The sequence below is a fragment of the Euprymna scolopes genome, chromosome 6 (assembly GCF_053919585.1).
Source record: "Euprymna scolopes isolate OS-2025 chromosome 6, ASM5391958v1, whole genome shotgun sequence".
Lineage (NCBI taxonomy): Eukaryota > Metazoa > Mollusca > Cephalopoda > Sepiida > Sepiolidae > Euprymna > Euprymna scolopes.
Window position 1 is genome coordinate 173,963,396 of NC_136487.1, and position 19,160 is coordinate 173,982,555.

At 32.6% G+C, this 19,160-nt stretch overlaps 1 protein-coding gene across 1 annotated transcript; it reads right to left on the reverse strand.

Annotated features, from left to right (window-relative positions):
* Positions 1–2,376: 2,376 nt before the first annotated feature.
* Positions 2,377–17,332, reverse strand: LOC145278353 (uncharacterized). The gene is made up of 7 exons (XM_080130645.1): positions 17,249–17,332; positions 15,245–15,353; positions 13,911–14,010; positions 13,084–13,210; positions 7,982–8,049; positions 5,308–5,490; positions 2,377–2,616 (listed from the first exon to the last, which is right to left on the reverse strand). The coding sequence occupies exons 1-7, from the start codon at positions 17,316–17,318 to the stop codon at positions 2,461–2,463; spliced, it is 813 nt and encodes a 270-aa protein (XP_079986771.1). The 5' UTR covers positions 17,319–17,332; the 3' UTR covers positions 2,377–2,460.
* Between the last annotated feature and the right edge of the window lie 1,828 nt (positions 17,333–19,160).

Genomic DNA, 19,160 nt, shown 5'->3' on the forward strand with positions numbered 1-19,160 from the left:
TCTCCAGGTCTGACAACTATAGTTTAATTGATTTTCGGGGTGAGGGGACATTAACCAAATATTTTCTGATTTGCTGTCATACTTCCACCGGGCAACGCCGGTACATGAGTTATGCTAGTATATATATATATATATATATATATATATATATATATATATATATATATATATATATGGGTAACCATTTGGTAATTCTAAGCGCTGTGTGCTCTACGTCCACTTGCCACTGGTATTTTTCAACACCGACTCAGGATAGGTGTGGCAAGAGATTGCACAGTACTGGCCACAAACATTTCCATGCGCAGGTACCGTTACAGTGGGTATCACTAGTCTTTCAGGATAGATAGATAGATAGATAGATAGATAGATAGATAGATAGATAGATAGATTGATTGAACAACTTGGAATGGATAAAACACTAGTGTAGATAGATAGATAGATAGATGGATAGATAGATAGATAGATAGATAGATAGATAGATAGATAGATAGAGAGATAGATATGTGGGTATGTATAATGTGATGGAGTTTTTCATGTCGTATCCATAAATAATTTTAGTGGCCGCTATTTCCCAGATCTGACAAACATAAGTTTGATTTATTTTCGGGGGAGTAGGTCTTTAGCGACTCTTTTCTGGCTTTGTATCATACTTCCACCGGGTAACGGTTTTACCTGAGTCCTGCCAGTAGAACCCCGGGATACTGAAGCCCTGGTATACGTTTTTTTTCTTTTTTTTTTAAGTTACGATGTGGAATATGATGTTTTTCTGGCCCCTGGTTACTGTATTTTCCCCGTCTTACGGTGTTATATATAATGTTACTGGATTATATACGTGTGTATTATATATTATTGTGTTTTGTTACTAATTTTTAATGCCGTATCAAGAGTTTCTACTGCATATATATATATATATATATATATATATATATATATACTAGCATGGATAGTCAGCATTGCCAGGGTCGACATAAAGTTCGGGATCGCCACACCTGCTATACTAAGAATATTGAGCAGTTTTTCATTATTATATATCAACTTTATTGCTACCCAAAAAAAATTTCAAAAATAAAAGAACGAATGAAAGCACGGAAATGTAATCTCCCCGCATCCTCTGAAAAAAGAAATACGTGACTCTCCACCAGATATTTAGGCAGAAAGGGTACGATTGAGCACCTATTATGACTATATTCCAGTTTAAGCCAATTCCTTTATGCTACCTCAGTCTAGAAAGATTTGTCTTTACGGTCTGTTGCAACGAAAACAAACTGTAAATAATTCCGTTTCAAAAATACCAAAGTAGAATTTGTGTTAACCGAATGTTTATGTTATAAAAATGATGAGTTATGACTTATTACGTCATGTGACAAAAAACTGGTAAAAAAATGTAAATGAAATTTTTTTTGTTTTTGTTTTAAATAAATAATCGTAGTTAAATTGAAATGTTTGTTTATTTTAAAATAAAAATTCACTGGACCAAAACGTTAATTGCGAAATCACGGAAATTATTTTATTTAAACTAATTCCAAAAATAATGCTTGAAAGTTTTTAGTTTTAATATCCGCGTAAAAAGAAAACAAAAACAAAAAGAACAACGTCCGTGCCTAAGGGAAATAACTCAAACCGATTCATAAAATAATTGATGTCGGTAAAAATAAATTAAATTAAATATGTTATCAATATAATTAAAATTTAAATAATAAACTTATATAAGAACAATTACAATAATAATCTCACTATAAACAATACACCCCTATTTAATAAAGTCGATTTTCCTTAATGTAATATGAAAATGACGTCACCTATTTAATCTTATATTTTGCAATAACCATAGTATATATAGGAATTAATAATATGATAAAGTAATGGATTTTAGTATATATATTAATCAATTTGTGAACAAACAAACAAACAAACAAGCAGACAGGAATACGAATTTATATATATATATATATATATATATATATATATATATATATATATATGGTATTAACGTGACATCCTGCACTGATCATTCCCGAAAGGATGAAACACTAGTGTCTGTAGGTATTTAATAATTATTACAGTAAATAGTTGTATATATATATATCGATATATATATATATATATATCGATATATATATATCGATATATATAGAGAGAGAGAAACAGACAGACAGATAGATAGATAGATAGATAGATAGATAGATAGATAGATAGATAGATAGATAGATATGTGTGTATGCAGTTTGTTCATATCCATAACTAATGTTATTTTATGACATTTTTTACTTGGAAATTTCTTGTGCCAATTAAATATTTTATTACAAAATGATAAACTGAAATTGAACTAAGAATAAAGAAAAACATCATTAGAAATAAGAATACGTGATGCAGGAATAAATTTCATTTTAGTTTTATTTCTGATAGGAATATTCAGTACAACATATTTAAAAAAAAAAAAAAGAAATGCGGTTAATAAAGTTAATAAGAGTCAGGGTTGGCTAAATTGTGGAAACGTGCGTGGATTTTTTCGACGAGTTGGGTCCAGAGATCTCCGAGTTGCTTGGAGAATGGTTTGAAAAACTCGAGCGCCTGCTGGGCAACATTCTGGCTGACAACGCTGATGTTAGCAATGAGCTGCAGGAAAAAAAAAACACAAGAAAATGAATTCAACGTAAAACAGCAAATGCATTCAAATTATCGCTACTGCAATAATTGCAGATGTGGTCAGATTAATACAATCTAGTAAAATTGTCTTTCAGGAAATCTGACTAATAAAGTTTAATAAATTAAACGGTTAATATAGTTTGCTTTAAGCATTGTTTAAAGTGTAGATGTAGATTTTATATATATATATATATATATATATATATATATATATATATATATATATATATATATAAATTATCATCTTTGTCGTTGGCTGCGGCTCCTACTCGTGTACGAATATTGGGTCCCGTCGTTTGTCATTAGTCCTCTATCTTTAGGGTGGATGTTTATGTGTGATGTGGCTGTAAAGTCCGAGTCTAGAATGAGTTCGCAACGAAGGGTAAGGGGCGCCGTTGTTCTCATATTATCTTCTTCTTCTCCTCCTAGCTTCTTCATTCTTTCTCTTCTTTTCTTCAAAGTCCACGATGCCATGGTATGATACATCTCTCCATGTCTTCCTGTCTCTGGCAGTTTTCTCCCACGACAACGGGACGATGTTTTTAAGAGCTAGGGTGCGCTTGAGTTGGTCTTTGTAGCGCATTTTGAAGACTCCTCGTGGCCTCGTACTGATGGTCAATTCTCCATATAGCATTTCTTGGGGAGCCTTGAATTATCCACCCGTGTGTTTTACCCAGCGGAGGCGGGGGTGGATGATGGTGGTCTCAATGCTCTTCAATCACTAGAACTTGCCTTATACACTTATACGTACATAAGTGGTTATTGGAACATATATAATAGTGTAGTGAATACAGGACAATCAGTAATTCATCCACTAAAAAAGGCAGAACTACTTGCTCGGCGATTTACCTTCAACTCTACCCTAGAGCTAACAAACAACTCCCTCCCAAATTTCGCTACGCAGGCAGAAACGACAATCACCACTTTTCATGTCCACGGTGTCATAAAAAACTTAGACATCGCCAAGGCGCGTGGGTCTGATCTTATCCTTTCTATACGAATAAAGAAATACTAAACTGAGCTAGCCCCCCCCGTACTTTCCAAACTCTACAACAAATACCTTACTGAATCCTGCTTCTCTAATTGCTCGAAGATGGTCTCTGTAGTACCAATGTACAAGAATTCTGGCGAAAGGACTGACCCTTTCAATCATCGCCCTATCAGTCTCTTCCTCGCTAAAATCTTTGAGACGCAAATCAATCAAGCACTAGTCCACCACCTTGCAAAAGTTAATCTTTATAACAAATAGTACGGATTCAAGAAATGTCGTTCAATTGCAGATATTTTACGTCATCTCTGAACGCATATACCATGCACTGGATAAGATGGATGTGAAGCCAGGGCTGTAGCCCTTAATATATTCAAGACATTTGACAAAATCTGGCATAAAAGGCTGCTAATAAAAATCAAATGATATGGTATAATTGGACGAATATTAAATATGATTAGATCTTTCTTAGGCAAGAGGACCATCCAGGTTGCCATTGATGGACGTTCATCTAAGCCGCATAACATTAACGCGGGAGTGCTTCAGTGGTCGATCCTTAAACCACTATTAATTAATCCATGATATTCATCAATTACCTCCCCGATAATATTGAATCCGGGAGTGGTATATTTGCTCTGTAACACGCAGGAGAGGAGAACGGATGTACATAAATCAAAGACAATGGTTGAATCCTTAGAAAAATACTTCCAGACCGTAGTTGAATAGGGACATAAATGGATGACAACATTTAATGCTAGTAAGACTAAGCTGTTCTCCTTTTAACAATTACAAGACGCCTCTCCAACTACCGATATCCATGACAAATAACTCCCTACCTCAGAATCCTACCGTCAAACTTCCCGGCTTAACATTCACAGGAAATATAAACGGGAATAAATATATTGGGGACATTGTGAAGGCTGCTCGAGGAAGGTGGGCACCCTCTATCGTGCTAGAAAACTGCTCACGCCTGAGCATCATGTACCTCTATAAGGCAATTATTCGTCCATGTATGGAGTATTGGTGTCAGACCTGCGCTGGTGCATCAACCACTAGTCGCTCCCTCTTGGACAGAATCTAAAAAGGGTCTCCAATCTAATAGGTCCTATTTTGTCAACTAGGCTCTAACCCCTGTCCCATCGCTGCAATGTTGCATCCCTGTGCCTGTTTCACAAATATTTTAATGGAATGTGTTCTGATGAACTCGTTGCACTTGTGCCCCTTCGATGTACATATTCCCAACAAATCCGCTTAGCAGCAAAATCACATCCCTTCACTGTTGAGGTCCCTAAATGCCATTAAGGTTTTCTACTCAAATAACTTCTTCCCAGTTATCTGCTTCTCAATCAGTACTGATATGCAGAAGTTCAAATGCAACGTAAACCAATATCTAGTTAATTTTTCTTTGGTATATTCCCATTCCCAATTAGTAGCCCCTTACGTCCAAATGACTATGTGCCTTATTTTGGGTTGAAGGTGGATAAAAAAAATATCTTAGTGATGATATTCTTTTCAATTAAAAAAAATTAAAAGTAATTTAATAGGTTTTAGAAGAGTTCCAAGAATCGACTCGAATGTATTATGTAGTTGCTGTAATATACATTAGAACATTTTCGAGTATTTAAATCCGGGCAATGCCGGGTACGTTTACAAAAACAAAAAAGTTATCTTACGTCTTGAGCCATACGCTTGATGTTGATGAGATGAGGTTGCAATTTCTCTGATCCTGCTTTGATGGATTTACGGAAGAAATCTTTCAAATCACTGAATTTGCCGCTCAAATGTCCAATGATACGATGCAGAGTGTCGTTCAATTGACCCCAGATGTCACGGCGTTCAACGGCAGCGTATTCCATCTGTGATTTTGTATAACAATAAAAACAATAAATAAAATGGACAGTAATAAGCAACAATAAATAAAAAAAATTATATTACGAAGTTTTAATAGGAAGGAAATAATATGATAATATTTGGCTGGATGTCCTTCAATTGACCTCAGATATCACGGCGCTCAACGGCGGCGCATTCCATCTGCGATTTAATATAAAGATAAAAAAAGATAAATGAAATGGAAAAATAATAAACAAAAATGATATTTAATATTGCAAAGTTTCGAGAGGAAACCTCGAGAACATTTTTATTAAATTCGAAATTATTAATAATCTTTCATTAAATATTGTCAGAGTTCATTCTATTATATTGTTTAGAATTTTATTATTAATAAAAGGTAATTAATAATTGAATTTCTTTGAATTTAATTGATTATGGGTTATTGTGGGTTGAGATACAATAAGCGATGAGAATTACCTCCCTTATTTTTGAAACTCTTTGATTCATGCATATATTAGATAGAGAGATCTTTATTTGTTTCGATTGAAGTATGGATACTGATAAAAATGTCAGAATATTTTTTTAGCTTTTCGATGGATATAGCATTTGACCAGTAAATTATTTGATCATTCGGATTCATTTTGCAAATTTTTCTGATGAGAAGTTTTAACTTATTTATTCAAATTGGCTCGAAGTTTCAATAAGAAAAAAAACGAAACGAACATTTTTTTTTACGTAAATTCGTGTAAATCCGAATGATACGATATATCTGTTTGTCCGTTTATTTACCTGTCTATTTGTCTATATATCTATCTGTCTATCTATCTCTATATCTATCTCTCTAGATTTTAGCCCAATAAAAACGGATAATAGTAATAGCCCATCGTCTTAGAATGTCAAATTTAAGGTTGAATATTATTATAATTTACGCTCACTTTTACATATTTTCCTATCAATCCTAGAATACCAGAATATCGGCTTCTTTTCTGCTTATCATATTCTATACATGATTTATACCAGATTGGCACAGTTGTTTTCGAGCAAATGTGATATTGTGGTGGTTAATTCCTATTAATACTAAACAGTGAATCGAATTGATACCATCAAATTTAGTTTATTGCTAATTATAAAGTCCATACAAAATTTTATCAAGATCAGCCCAGTAAGTTTTGAGAAAACCTCTTAATTAAATGGGATATCGAGGTGAGTAAATCTTTATTAATAATTGTGCATAGTAAGAGGGAAATATTCAGTCAAATCGTCTCAGTAGATTCCGAGAAAAATGGAACGAACAGACAAGCAGAAAAACAATAAATATAAGGTATATAAAGAAAGTCAGAAAGATAAAAAATATAGATAGATAGATAGATAGATAGATAGATAGATAGATATACGATGTGTCTTAAATATGTTTCCAGACATTTTTCTACAGGAATTAAAATTTGTCGTAGACTCTTGAAAATTCAGGATGTTATTGCTATACATCTTATGAGATGACTGACCAATTTTTATGATTTCCGATTCGAATGAATCGATGAATTGGAATACACCCTTAAGCCTAATTGTCACAGCTGGTGAATTTTAAAAACGCAATCTCGACGTGACGACACTTTTGAAGAAGGATATGCAATAAGATTCTTTTTAAACTTAGAAAACTGCCAAAAAAAAACGTATTAAATGCTTCAGACTGCTTTTGGATAATTTTGCATGAATCGAGCATCAGTTTTCGAGTGGCATAAGAGATTCAAGGAAAGCAGAGTGTCTGTAAAAGATAATGAGAGGTGTGAGTGGAGCAAGGAAATCAGAACACCAAAGTTGATTGACTAAATAAAGTATTTCATGGATAAAGACCATCGTATGTCTGTACAGACAGTAAGTGCACAGTTTTATATCAGTGTGTGAACTGTGCCACAATTAATCGCAGTGATTCCAAGCTGCGGAAGATTTGCGCGAAGTTAATCCTAAGGATACAGTCCACAACTCTATCCTTGTCACAGACTATTTTACCAAAATGGACATCAAGACAGTTTCTCGCCGTCCCTATAGTCCATACCTTTCTCTTTGTGACCATTGTTTATTTCCTGTGCTACAGAAATACGTTAGAAGCTGTCGTTATAAGACGATTAAGGAGATCAAAGAGGTTGTGACAAGGGTCATTGATACACACACTAGGACTTCTAGATGGCCTTCCAGAAGTTGTTGGAAGAGTAAAACAAGTGCATTGCAGTCAAAGGAGATCACTTCTAAGGGGACTAAAGCTGCATGTGTGTACTATTATCAATGCCCATACGAAAATAAGTCTGGAACTGATTGAAGGTTTTTCGTACATCGCGTCAGCAACTTCAAACAAATAAATACAAAGGGATTTCATTTTTCCAAAACACAAATATAGAATTTTCATTTCTATAAACACGTAAGGTAATCATTGAACGATATATGAGTGTTAATTAAGAGTGGGAAACAAGAAATGATTTTAAAGAAGAGAAAAAGGTGGATCAACTCGAAATATAGTCTCACCCTCATGACAACTCTGTCGACAATGTAATCAAAAATGTCATCCATGTAAAGATCCAAGACACCAGCATCTGAAAAGCAAAGAAATTCGGTTAATCGACATTTTTATTCCGTAACTTTATTAAGCATGAACACCTCGTTAATTTTAGTTGAGTTTTCTTCGCTTGATATCATCAGGATTCAGACTTCTTCAGATCATAAGTTAATGAAAATAACGAATGTGTAATAAAGTCCACACACACAAACATACATATATATATATATATATATATATATATATATATATATATATATATATATATATATATATATATATATAGGAAATTTATTACTGTGAGTCCAGAATGAGTTTACAAATTGTTTCAGCTAGAGGAAAATCCTCAAAGAGAGGAAAAATCCAACTAGCATAATCAGAATTCATAGATGGACTCTATAATGCTCTGACTACACATTGAGCACTCTAGTCCGGTTTTTTCACCACTGGTAAATAAATATATATATATATATATATATGTGTGTGTGTGTGTGTGTGTGTGTGTGTGTGTGTGTGTGTGTACTGCATATTTGTAAATATATATGTATGCATGTATATATAAGAGAAAAGAAATTAAAACTGTAAGTTGAAATTTACTATTAAATTTATTATTTCACCGAATACTCAAAAAAACAAAAACAATTTACAAAGAATACTATTCTTGCCATTCTTCTCATCAGAGGACAGAAAAAAATCAGCAAATTATATTTTTTTAGCAATGCTAGAATTTGCTGGTTATGGCATTAAATGAAACACTAGAGGATGACCTCCAATCAGTAATGGAATGGGGACAAACATGGATGGTCACGTTCAATGCCGCCAAGACTAAACTGGTTTCATTCAATAATTACAAGAAACCTTCTCTACCACCTATAGCAATGGCCAACGACTCTTTATCTGAGAGTACGTCTTTCAAGCTCCTTGGCCTAACGTTCACAGGAAACATGAGCTGGAACAATTACATCGAGGGCATTGCCAGGGCCGCTGCGAGGAAGGTGGGCTCTCTCTACCGTGCTAGACAACTACTAACACCCGAAAGTATCCTGTACCTCTATAAGGCCACCATTCGCCCATGTATGGAGTATTGCTGTCATATTTGGGCTGGTGCATCGGCTACTAGTCTCTCGCTCCTTGACAGGGTTCAAAAGAGAGTAGCAAATCTGATAGGCCCTAAACTGGCATCTAAGCTTCAGCCTCTGTCCCATCGACGAAACGTTGCATCCCTCTGCCTGTTCTACAAGTATTTTAATGGTAAATTCTCTGACGAACTGCAAGCACTTGTGCCCCCACGACGTGAACACCCTCGACAGACCCGACAAGCTGCAAAATCCCACCCCCACACTGTAGAGATCCCTAGATGTAAAAGATCTTTCTACTCCAGTAGTTTCTTCCCCAGAACTGCTAGACTTTGGAATTCCATTCCAGGTCACTGCTTCCCCAACTGTACTGACATGCATAAGTTCAAGTGCAACGTGAACCAACATCTTGCTGCCCAAATCCCTACATAGTACCCCAGCAGATGTTTCCCCTGATAGCAGCCCCCTACACCAAAGTGGCAATTTGCCTTGTTTGGGGTGAAAATGTAATAAAAAAAAGAAACCGCAAGTTATTAAGTTATTATCCTCATAAACTGCAAAAATGTATATATATATATGTATATATATATATATATATATATATATATATATATATATATATGTATATATATATATATATATATATATATATGAAATAGGCAGAAATAATTACGTAAATGATGATCAACATAAAAAATATTCTCCGTTTATTTAGTTATTTTATTTTATTTATTTATTTTTTAACATTATACGTTTGTATATATCAATCGACGAAATCCACAGTAGCGTTTTAAAAAATAAATAAGCATGTGTGTGTGTGTGTGTGTGTGTGTGTGTGAACCATCCAGACAACAGCGTGCCTTTGACCTCGTCTAAACCCTCAACCTATAAGCTTTTGATAAAAAGATTCTACTTAGCATCCACTTAGATTATCACTTACATCTGCTCATCAATCCGCAGCTGTATATGTACGCACGTCTAGAAACGTGTGTGTGCGTATCCTGTGTATGTATGGGTACGTGAAAAGCATATGTGGTAGTGCGCGAGTGTATATGCATGTATGTTCACATATGCGAGTATGTTCGTGGGATGCGTGGGTGTCCAATTAAAAGTTTTATGAAAGACTTAGTTTTGAATAGAGGCCACACAAGTTGCTGAGCATTCCAAGCCAAAAATGTTGGAAGGGTCATATTCAAATAGATCTTTACCTTAATGGCTATAGCCGTGTCCCCTCCTGCTGCTAACCCTGCCGGTACACTCATGTCTCTATCATTCACACTGAGGAAGATCGAAGGATAGGTCAAAAATATGTGCTTTTGAAGGAAACATTCTTGTTTATTTTCAAAAGACTTTTTGTATTCCTACATGTCAACACACAGGAAATAAATACACAAAAGATATAAACACTTATATATTTTTCCTATGGATTTTTCTATTCATACATATTTAAGCATATATATATATATATATATATATATATATATATATATATATATATATATATGTCTCATTGAAATATTTGCAACCTAGCCGTCAGGCCTTTTGCTGAGAAGTATTGGACTTCACAATACCGACGTATAGAGAGCAAATAATACCGCCTCATAGCTGTAGCTTTTCCTTATTACATCGGCAAATAAATCTATGTATAATAAAATATTACTTTTTCTTGTCCATAATGCTCTCTCTCTCTCTCTTTCTCCTACCCACTATATATATATATATATATATATATATATATATATAGTTAATTATAATTATCCACTTACACGTATTTCGTCATCTACCACTCATCAGAGTGATTGAATATATATATATATATATATATATATATATATATATATATGCATCTATGTGACATTCTTGACTTTGCTCTCAGCGTAACCCAGCAATGTAAGGAAATTCGTCTTGATTTTCATTGAGGAATCTCCAAACGTAATGCGTTCTCGGTTTTTATTCGTTGTTTTTTTTTTATTCGTTGGGTTTCTTCAAGTGAATTGCTGCAATGGATATTCTGATTCGCTTTTCATCGGCAAACGCGTCTGTTTTAACATTTTGATGCAATTTAGATTATCGTTTTCCAAACAACATAAAAACCTTCCAGCATCACAGAGTCATCCACATAAAAAGATGACCTCCGCTTCAAGCTATTTGACACCGAGAAAACGAAATACGAACATGAACTTCATAAGTTTTTCTTTTTTATAAAACACTAGCATGGGTGCCCGGCGTTGCCCGGGTGTTTGGAGTTGTATGCTGATAAAAAAAAAACGTCTTTTTTTTTAACTTTGTCCCCTATTATGACCCCTTAACATTTATTGTTTGGGGCTCAAATCCAGTTATTAAGTTAGATCCATGTCCACGGAACCTATATATAAAATTTCACGTGTTTAGACTCCAAATTGTAGGAGGAGTTTGGTAGAGTTCTCAAAGGTCAAATCGTTGAACTTTGACCTCTTAATCGGAGGTGTATGCTGTGCAAAAAAAGCAAAAAAACAAAAAAATGGTTAATTTTTTTAAACTTTGACCCCTATTATGACCCCTTAAAATTTATAGTTTCGGGCTCAAATCACTTTATTAAGTTAGATCCAGGTTCAAGGAACCTATATCTAAAATTTCAAGTGTCTAGACCAAAAATTGTCGGAGGAGTTTTGTAGAGTTCTTAAAGGTCAAATCGTTGAAATTTGACCCCTTAACAGCCAAATTTCTAGCTGACACCCGTCACATCGATTTTCCCAAATCTCAGTACCCGGTATTTCAAATTTCGAGTCTATAGACTAAAAATTGACAGAGTTATTGCGTAGGGAAATGTACACAGACAGACAGACAGACACACAGACACACAGACAGACAGACAGACACGTTCACTTTTATAGATATATAGATTGTCCAATGTTGCCTGAAGATGTGTTATTTCTACTTGACCTCTTCATGTCCTTCTTGCACCAAACATTTGAGATTAACAAATAGAAAAATACAAGTCAACTCGAATTACATTTCACAATTTTTGAGATGAGGGATTGTATATGTGGATTATTTGGACTATTTGAACTATAAGAGGCTAAATAATACGAAATCATTCCAAGAAAATTGAATAACCTCTTTCAGCGAAGCCTTACAGCAATATTTCGTTTGAAATAACACGAGTCATATAAAATTACGGATATTTTTAATATTTATGTTGTAGCAATGTTGGATGTGCGTATGTTAAAAAACATGTTAAAAACTATATAAGCTTTATATTTATTTTCCACTTCTGTTTAGCCTTATGTGAAAAATTCAGTTGTTTTACACATCCAAATTTAAATATTAAACCAACGAACTTTGCGAATTTATATTTATCTTAGTATTACAGAAAAAAATGGCGGCAAACAATTTGGCTAAATAAAATGAATCAGAAAGAGAAAAACAATGTTTTATTAATATGTACAATCAATCGTTCGAGTCATATTATGTCTAATACCGGAAGTAGTATGTCAACAGTAGAAGAGATGTTTATTGTTAAATTATTGTTATAATATTTTACTATTAATAATTATTATTAGGTGTTTCACATAGATATATTTACAATTATTTATTTCGTGTATTTTTATCTTTATTATGCACATGTGTGTGCATATATTTATGCCTCTTCTTTTGTTTTATTTTTTAAGTAAGATCTTACGGAAGTTACTCGTTACGACAAAATCTCGGAATTAAGTAGAGTCAAGGAATCTTAGAATGAATAGTACAAAAATTATGTCGTTTTCTGATATGAAGTTGAACGTCAAAAAACTACATTATTTTTGCACCAACCTAATAACACATCATTATATTTTTATTTGAATTTTTACTATATTCTTGTTTATTTTTTTACATTTTAATTATTTAATTAAAGGTGACAGGAGTAATAGTAATTTTATTAATCCGTTTTAAATATGATTTTCTTTCTCAGGCGTAATTGTAACTTCTGTCTAATGTTTGCCGCTCATGCGAAACATTTAAAAACGCATTCTTACTTTCCATCTCGGTGGCATCACGTGTGAAGTCCTTAAGGAATTTTTTGACAGATTCAGGGATGGAATCCAAACCATCAACCATATCAGAAGCAGCTTTCTTCAGATTTTCCAACATGTTCTGGGTCAGCTGATACAAAAAAGATAAGAAATAAAACGTTAACACGTAAATGTCCTGTTTTTTTTGTTTTTTGTTTTTGTTTTGATTTTGTTTTGTTTTGTTTGTTTGTTTTTTTTGGTTTTTTGTTTTTGTTTTTGTTTTTGTTAAGCAAATCGGACATAAGCGAATATATTTAATAATTGCTTCTGGGCATTAGAAATTGATTACCTAGAAATCGCACATGAATTGTATTGGGATTTGCAAAAAAAGACATGCATTGGTCAGTGTGATTGCGTCAAAGTTATACCCAATCACTTTAGGACTCACGTTACGTAGCCTGTATAAATTCAAATTCTCAGGGTGTTCGCTTCTTTTTTATCCAGTTTCAATATGATGGGTGACGTCAGTTAAAGATTGACTACATTATTGCAAAACGCTCCAAGCGAACATTTACTCATACGTTGGAAAGAGCCAGTAATTGTTTGAAACTGAATTACGTTCTTATGCAGTTTATATAAATTCAAACGCTTAGGATTCTCGCCTCAAAATTAATTAACAGATGTTTACATTACAGTATTAGCAACGCCTGATTGTTGTAAGCCTTCCACTTGCGATTAAAGAGCCAATACTTAGTGAGTAGATAATAATAATAATATATATTTTATATAGTTTATGAAATATGAATACATAAAAAATACTAATTCATGCGATATAACTGAATTCGTTTTACCTTCATGGCCATCTTGGAACCATTTTCAACGAGAGCCAAAGCGGTATCGACTTCGCTTTTAACAAGGAGGGCGATCTGATGAGAAAGTTCGTGAAGCATCCTGAAAAAAAAATAGAAAACAAATTTGCAGATTTCTCACAAAAAATTTCAGAGGAAAAATGCATTTTTTTTATTTCTTCTAATTAATTTACAATCAACAAAATTAATTTACAATCAACAAAATTAATTTACAATCAACGAAATTAATTTACAATCAACGAAATTAATTTACAATCAACAAAAGTGTTCTGATAAAAATCAAACACGTTTTTTTTTTAATTAAAAAATCGTTTTAACAAAAAATAGAAATAACGAAACGACGCTAAAAAGTTCCACAAGACGAAAACCGGTAAGTTAATTGAATAGCATCAACTTGAACACGAATTTATTTTGTTTACATGAATTTGGCTCAAGGGTTTTGCTTTCATTAACCTCTTAAACATCACGACGGAAAACATAGCAGCCAAAGTTGATAACCTTAATTTTATAGGGACATACATAAATTACTTATCTTATAAATATCCAACACATAGCGAAGTGTAAATGTTGAACCTCGAATTGTTTGACAAAATGAAAGAAATACTTTACTTATTATAGTTTTAGTTGACAATTTACGAAAATATTATTCCTATGACTGTTATTGAATTCTGAAATTTGTTTTAAACTTCCGCAAATACTTATATTCTGATATCAAAATCGGGAAGTTTTCTGTCGAACTCTTGGATTTATATGGAATTTTAAACAGAACCCTTAATTTTATCCAGGCAAGTAACATGACGGGTAGACGTCCTAAACAATTCAAATTCTATTATTTAATATCGTGATCACTGAGGATTGAACCTTAGAACCAGCAGAAAGGTGGCGCTTCAAACTGAATTTAACTTAGTCCTTTATCTGTTACGCCATGGGTTCGACAAGATGCACCCGAGGAAGGTTGCATATTACATCGACCGAAACGTTATGAGATCAGGAAAGTAGTCCGATCAATATAAAACATAAAATTATTAATCTTTATCTGAAAACTTCAGAAACGTAAAGTTAGGGTTAGGATTAGGCATTATGTAGAAGTAGTAAGTAATATTCGGATTACATGTTATAAGTTAGATTTATGAAGTCGAGGTTTTACCAACGGAATATTAGTTTTAAAATTGCACACAAAAATTATACATGCTATTAGTTGGATATTTGGATTAAACATTATATAGAAGAAGATTATGATTATCAATTGTTCTGCGTATTTTCAGAGCGTAGGGATTAGAGTTCAGGTTTAGCGTCTTATAATTGGGTGTACTTACTTGGGGTCTTCGTTGGGATATTCCTTGGTTAACATCTTAAACATCTCATCTTCGGCAACTTTTACCAGGTCCTTCAATTCGACATTTTTAACTACGTCATAGCCTATAACTATAAGAAAAAATATAATGATTTTAAATGTCATACAATGAAGTCTAAAGTTTTGCAAATGAACGAGAATATAGTTTATGATGTTTATCTGGGTTACATACAATTCTAAATTTAAAACAAAGTTATATATATATATATATATATATATATATATATATATTTATACACACACACACACACACACACACACATATATATATATATATATATATATATATATATATATATATATATATATATATATATATATAAAGGAATAACAGTATAGTTATATCCAAAGATCCAAATATTTATTTTTCATGCAAAACCGCTCCTCCAGTATATTAAAATTTCGGTACATTTTTTACAGATGATTTTTGTTATGCAGAAACATACGATTATTATTATGCCAATACCGACTATTTTCATGCATGTACTCCTCAGAAATAATGGAGGAGAATATGCCCGAAAGATTGGTACTGACATAATAATAAACGATTGTTTCTACATAACTAAACGGATCTGTTAAAAGTTAACCGACATTTTTACATGCTGCAAGAGATGCATGAAAAAAATGATCTTTATATATGCTCTGTAGTTATATTTAATATCCATTGCTTCTAAACATACACGAAGTGAAATATAATAAAACACACACACATTTATATATATATATATATATATATATATATATATACATATATATATATATATAAATGTGTGTGTGTGTTTATAATTATATAATTACTATAATAATTTTAATACCTACAGACATAAGTGCTTTATCCTTTCGGGGATTGTTAGTGCAAGTGTTACAATTATAGCCGATCGGGAGATTCGAATCCGACCATGAAGCCATCTCTGACTCCATTATCAAGGAACAAACTACACAGCAAACGTTAACTGCGAGAAATGCAGTTGAAATTAACATTTATATAAATGTATAGGCGGCTAGAGTGATCTTATGATTACAACATCATGATATATGCATGAGAGCTTAATTGAATTTAATTTCAACTTAGAATTTCAATTTCAACTTCAAATAAAAACCGAGTTTTTAAAGAGGCTAACATAATTATTACTATAATTATGTTTGATATTTACAGACACTAGTGTTTCATTATTACGGTATTAAAAACATAAACGCATCCTTCAATTTAAGACTAACCCTAGTTAATAACACTAAAAATACATTATTAAACTATCTTTGATTTAAAAAGTCTTGGAATCTACCTTCATCGGTACCCAACTTCCTATGATTTTTAATAAGTGCTTATGACACAAGTTATTCAATTTTAAAATGCTTAATGCCTTACAATGTAATCCCATGCCGCTAATTTACATCGATAACGTCTCTCACGGAACAGAGTAAAAACGTTCTCATTACTTTTATTGCTGACAATATTATATTACTGTCACACTTAGTTTAGTAGATACAGTCAGCTCTCGGTTAGAGCTCTAAACATAGGAGGTGCATGCTACTTGGTCACAATGTTTGCTCTTCAGTTTTTTCTATTCTGGTTTTTATTCATCAAAAGCAGTGCTATTTTACACAATCAATCATTAAACAACAAAGAAAAAATGTATATTTTCCAATTCGTCTACTAACTCATAACGTGTTAAAAAATACTTAGCTTTGAATTTCAAAAGCGACCCTGAATCTGCATTCCAATTTTAACTTAAATGCTTTTAGTTCAGTTTCTGTAAAAGAAAACTGCAACGTCTTAGTCGTTATTACTTACATCTTGTTAACACGTGTCATTATTATTTATTGTTATTGTTAGCAAAATTATTCGTGTCTCTAACTCAATCTCCTTAATCATGAATGTTTCCCTTCAAGTTAAAAATTTAAAACTTAATAATTCAAAAATAAAATGAAATGATTTTGCAAATATTTGCTGTCTGTTTTTAATTACCTGAGTTATCGAAAAGTTCGATAGCCTGGCAACTGGCCACGAGCAGAAAGACGAGAAAAGGTTTCATCATGATGGCTGAAAATAAAAACGAAGAAAAGTAAGAACAATTGTTTTATTGTTTATGAATGTTTTGGTATTATTAAAAAAATACACGAATTATATATGAAGAATACATTTTTAATAACATAATAAAAACATTAATCTGAACCAAAAATTCAGCCAATATCCGAAACGATTTTGCCATTGTTTTTATATGGGCGTGATGTTTGATACACACTGCTGGGGTGTCATGATATAGAATACAGTTTTGCTTTTAAATCTCTGAATTTTTCTAAGCTTAATCTTAACATATTACTTTTCATGCTCGCATTTTTCTATGTAATCCATTATTTTTCCAGGCTTTGTTTTGAAATAATATTTTACTTTTTTTGTGTTCAATACCATACGCATTGTCAACAATCCATAAGAAATAATACTAACTTCTTAAATTGACTAAATAAAAAAAATCAAATAAAAGACGTAATTAAGTAAAGAAACAGAAAGAAGGGACAAAAAAGAGAGAAACTGAATTAACGGGCGACGTTCGATTACGTTGACAATTTTGCCTGACCGGATAATACAAAACAAAAGACAAAGAACGTCGAATCATATATATATATATGATATATATATATATATCATATGATATGGGTATATGGTAAAATGTTAGTTCAAAATCGAACTGTTCTTTCTTTAATTGGAATCTTTCGATTATCGATTCTTAATATTATTAGAGGAATTGCGATACAAACCATATCTAAAAATACTCCCAGACACATAATGTACATTTTGTGAAATTTCAAAGAAATAAGCTCTGTCAATTCGGAGTCCATAAGGAACGAACTCGAACATACAGACACAGAGACAAAGTGCCTTCATAGGTAAGTAGAGATGACAAAAGTTATGTATTTCTTATAAATCAATAAAAGTGAGAATGTGTTGTGAGGACACTTCTTAACCTATATACTCAACGGAGTTTTTATCTACTGACTTGAAATTTGCTGCTAAGAGGTCAAAATTAAAAAGTTGGTACGTGGGGGGGGTGATCGCATTTTTATACGTGCATCATTCACATTACAGATGCTTGATTTTAAAAATAAGTATTTTAAAAACACTTTTTAAATCCGTGACAAGTTGCCCTAATGGTTATCGTACTTGATTCACTGTCTTTAGGTTTTGGTTTCGATCTCATCGCGAGTATTCTTTTACTTACAAGAAGTGAACTGTTAAGATAAACCCCAATACTCGTATGCACATGTCTGAGTTTCTTTTTTTTATTTTTAAATATATTAGGTACAATATAACACTCAGTAGAGGATTGGCTGTAATAATAAATGCGAAATCTGCATAAATGTATGCATATTTTACGACCGAGCTACGCCGGGCGCCTTGCTAATGTTATGTATTATTAGCGGTTATATTCTTTCAGAGTTAAGTATTGTCATTTCGTATTGGGGACATGAATTGCCTCTCATAGATACGCTTGGAGGCGTTTAAAATGAGAATGCGTCTATTCATTATAAGTGTTTAACCATGACAATGTTACAATGTTTAAAGATTAAACATGATATAATGAAAGGTATGTCTAACATGCGTCCAAGATTGTTACTATTCGTGAAACTAAGCGACATTTCACCACGATACAAAAGATTAGTGAATAAGAAAGAGTTAGTTTAGAAATTATCGCAAAGTACTGTATTGTAAATTTTCGTTTAAGAATGATAAAACATAATTTTTAAAAAAACTGAGATCCTCATATGTAAAAAGTTTACTACTCTAATAGTTTTTTCCTCGGATATATCAATGCCTCCGTTCAATCTCGAAAGACAAAGGATATCCCCTGTAAGGGCAGCTGCGCGTGTAATTGTAAGAC

Excerpts from the sequence above, each read along its gene's own strand:
- LOC145278353 (XM_080130645.1), bottom strand. The coding sequence starts at position 17,318 with ATGATGAAACCTTTTCTCGTCTTTCTGCTCGTGGCCAGTTGCCAGGCT. Across the intron at positions 15,354-17,248 it reads CGAACTTTTCGATAACTCAG|TTATAGGCTATGACGTAGTT; the intron begins GTAATTAAAAAC and ends TTTTTCTTATAG. Across the intron at positions 13,211-13,910 it reads GTTCCAAGATGGCCATGAAG|CTGACCCAGAACATGTTGGA; the intron begins GTAAAACGAATT and ends TTTTTGTATCAG.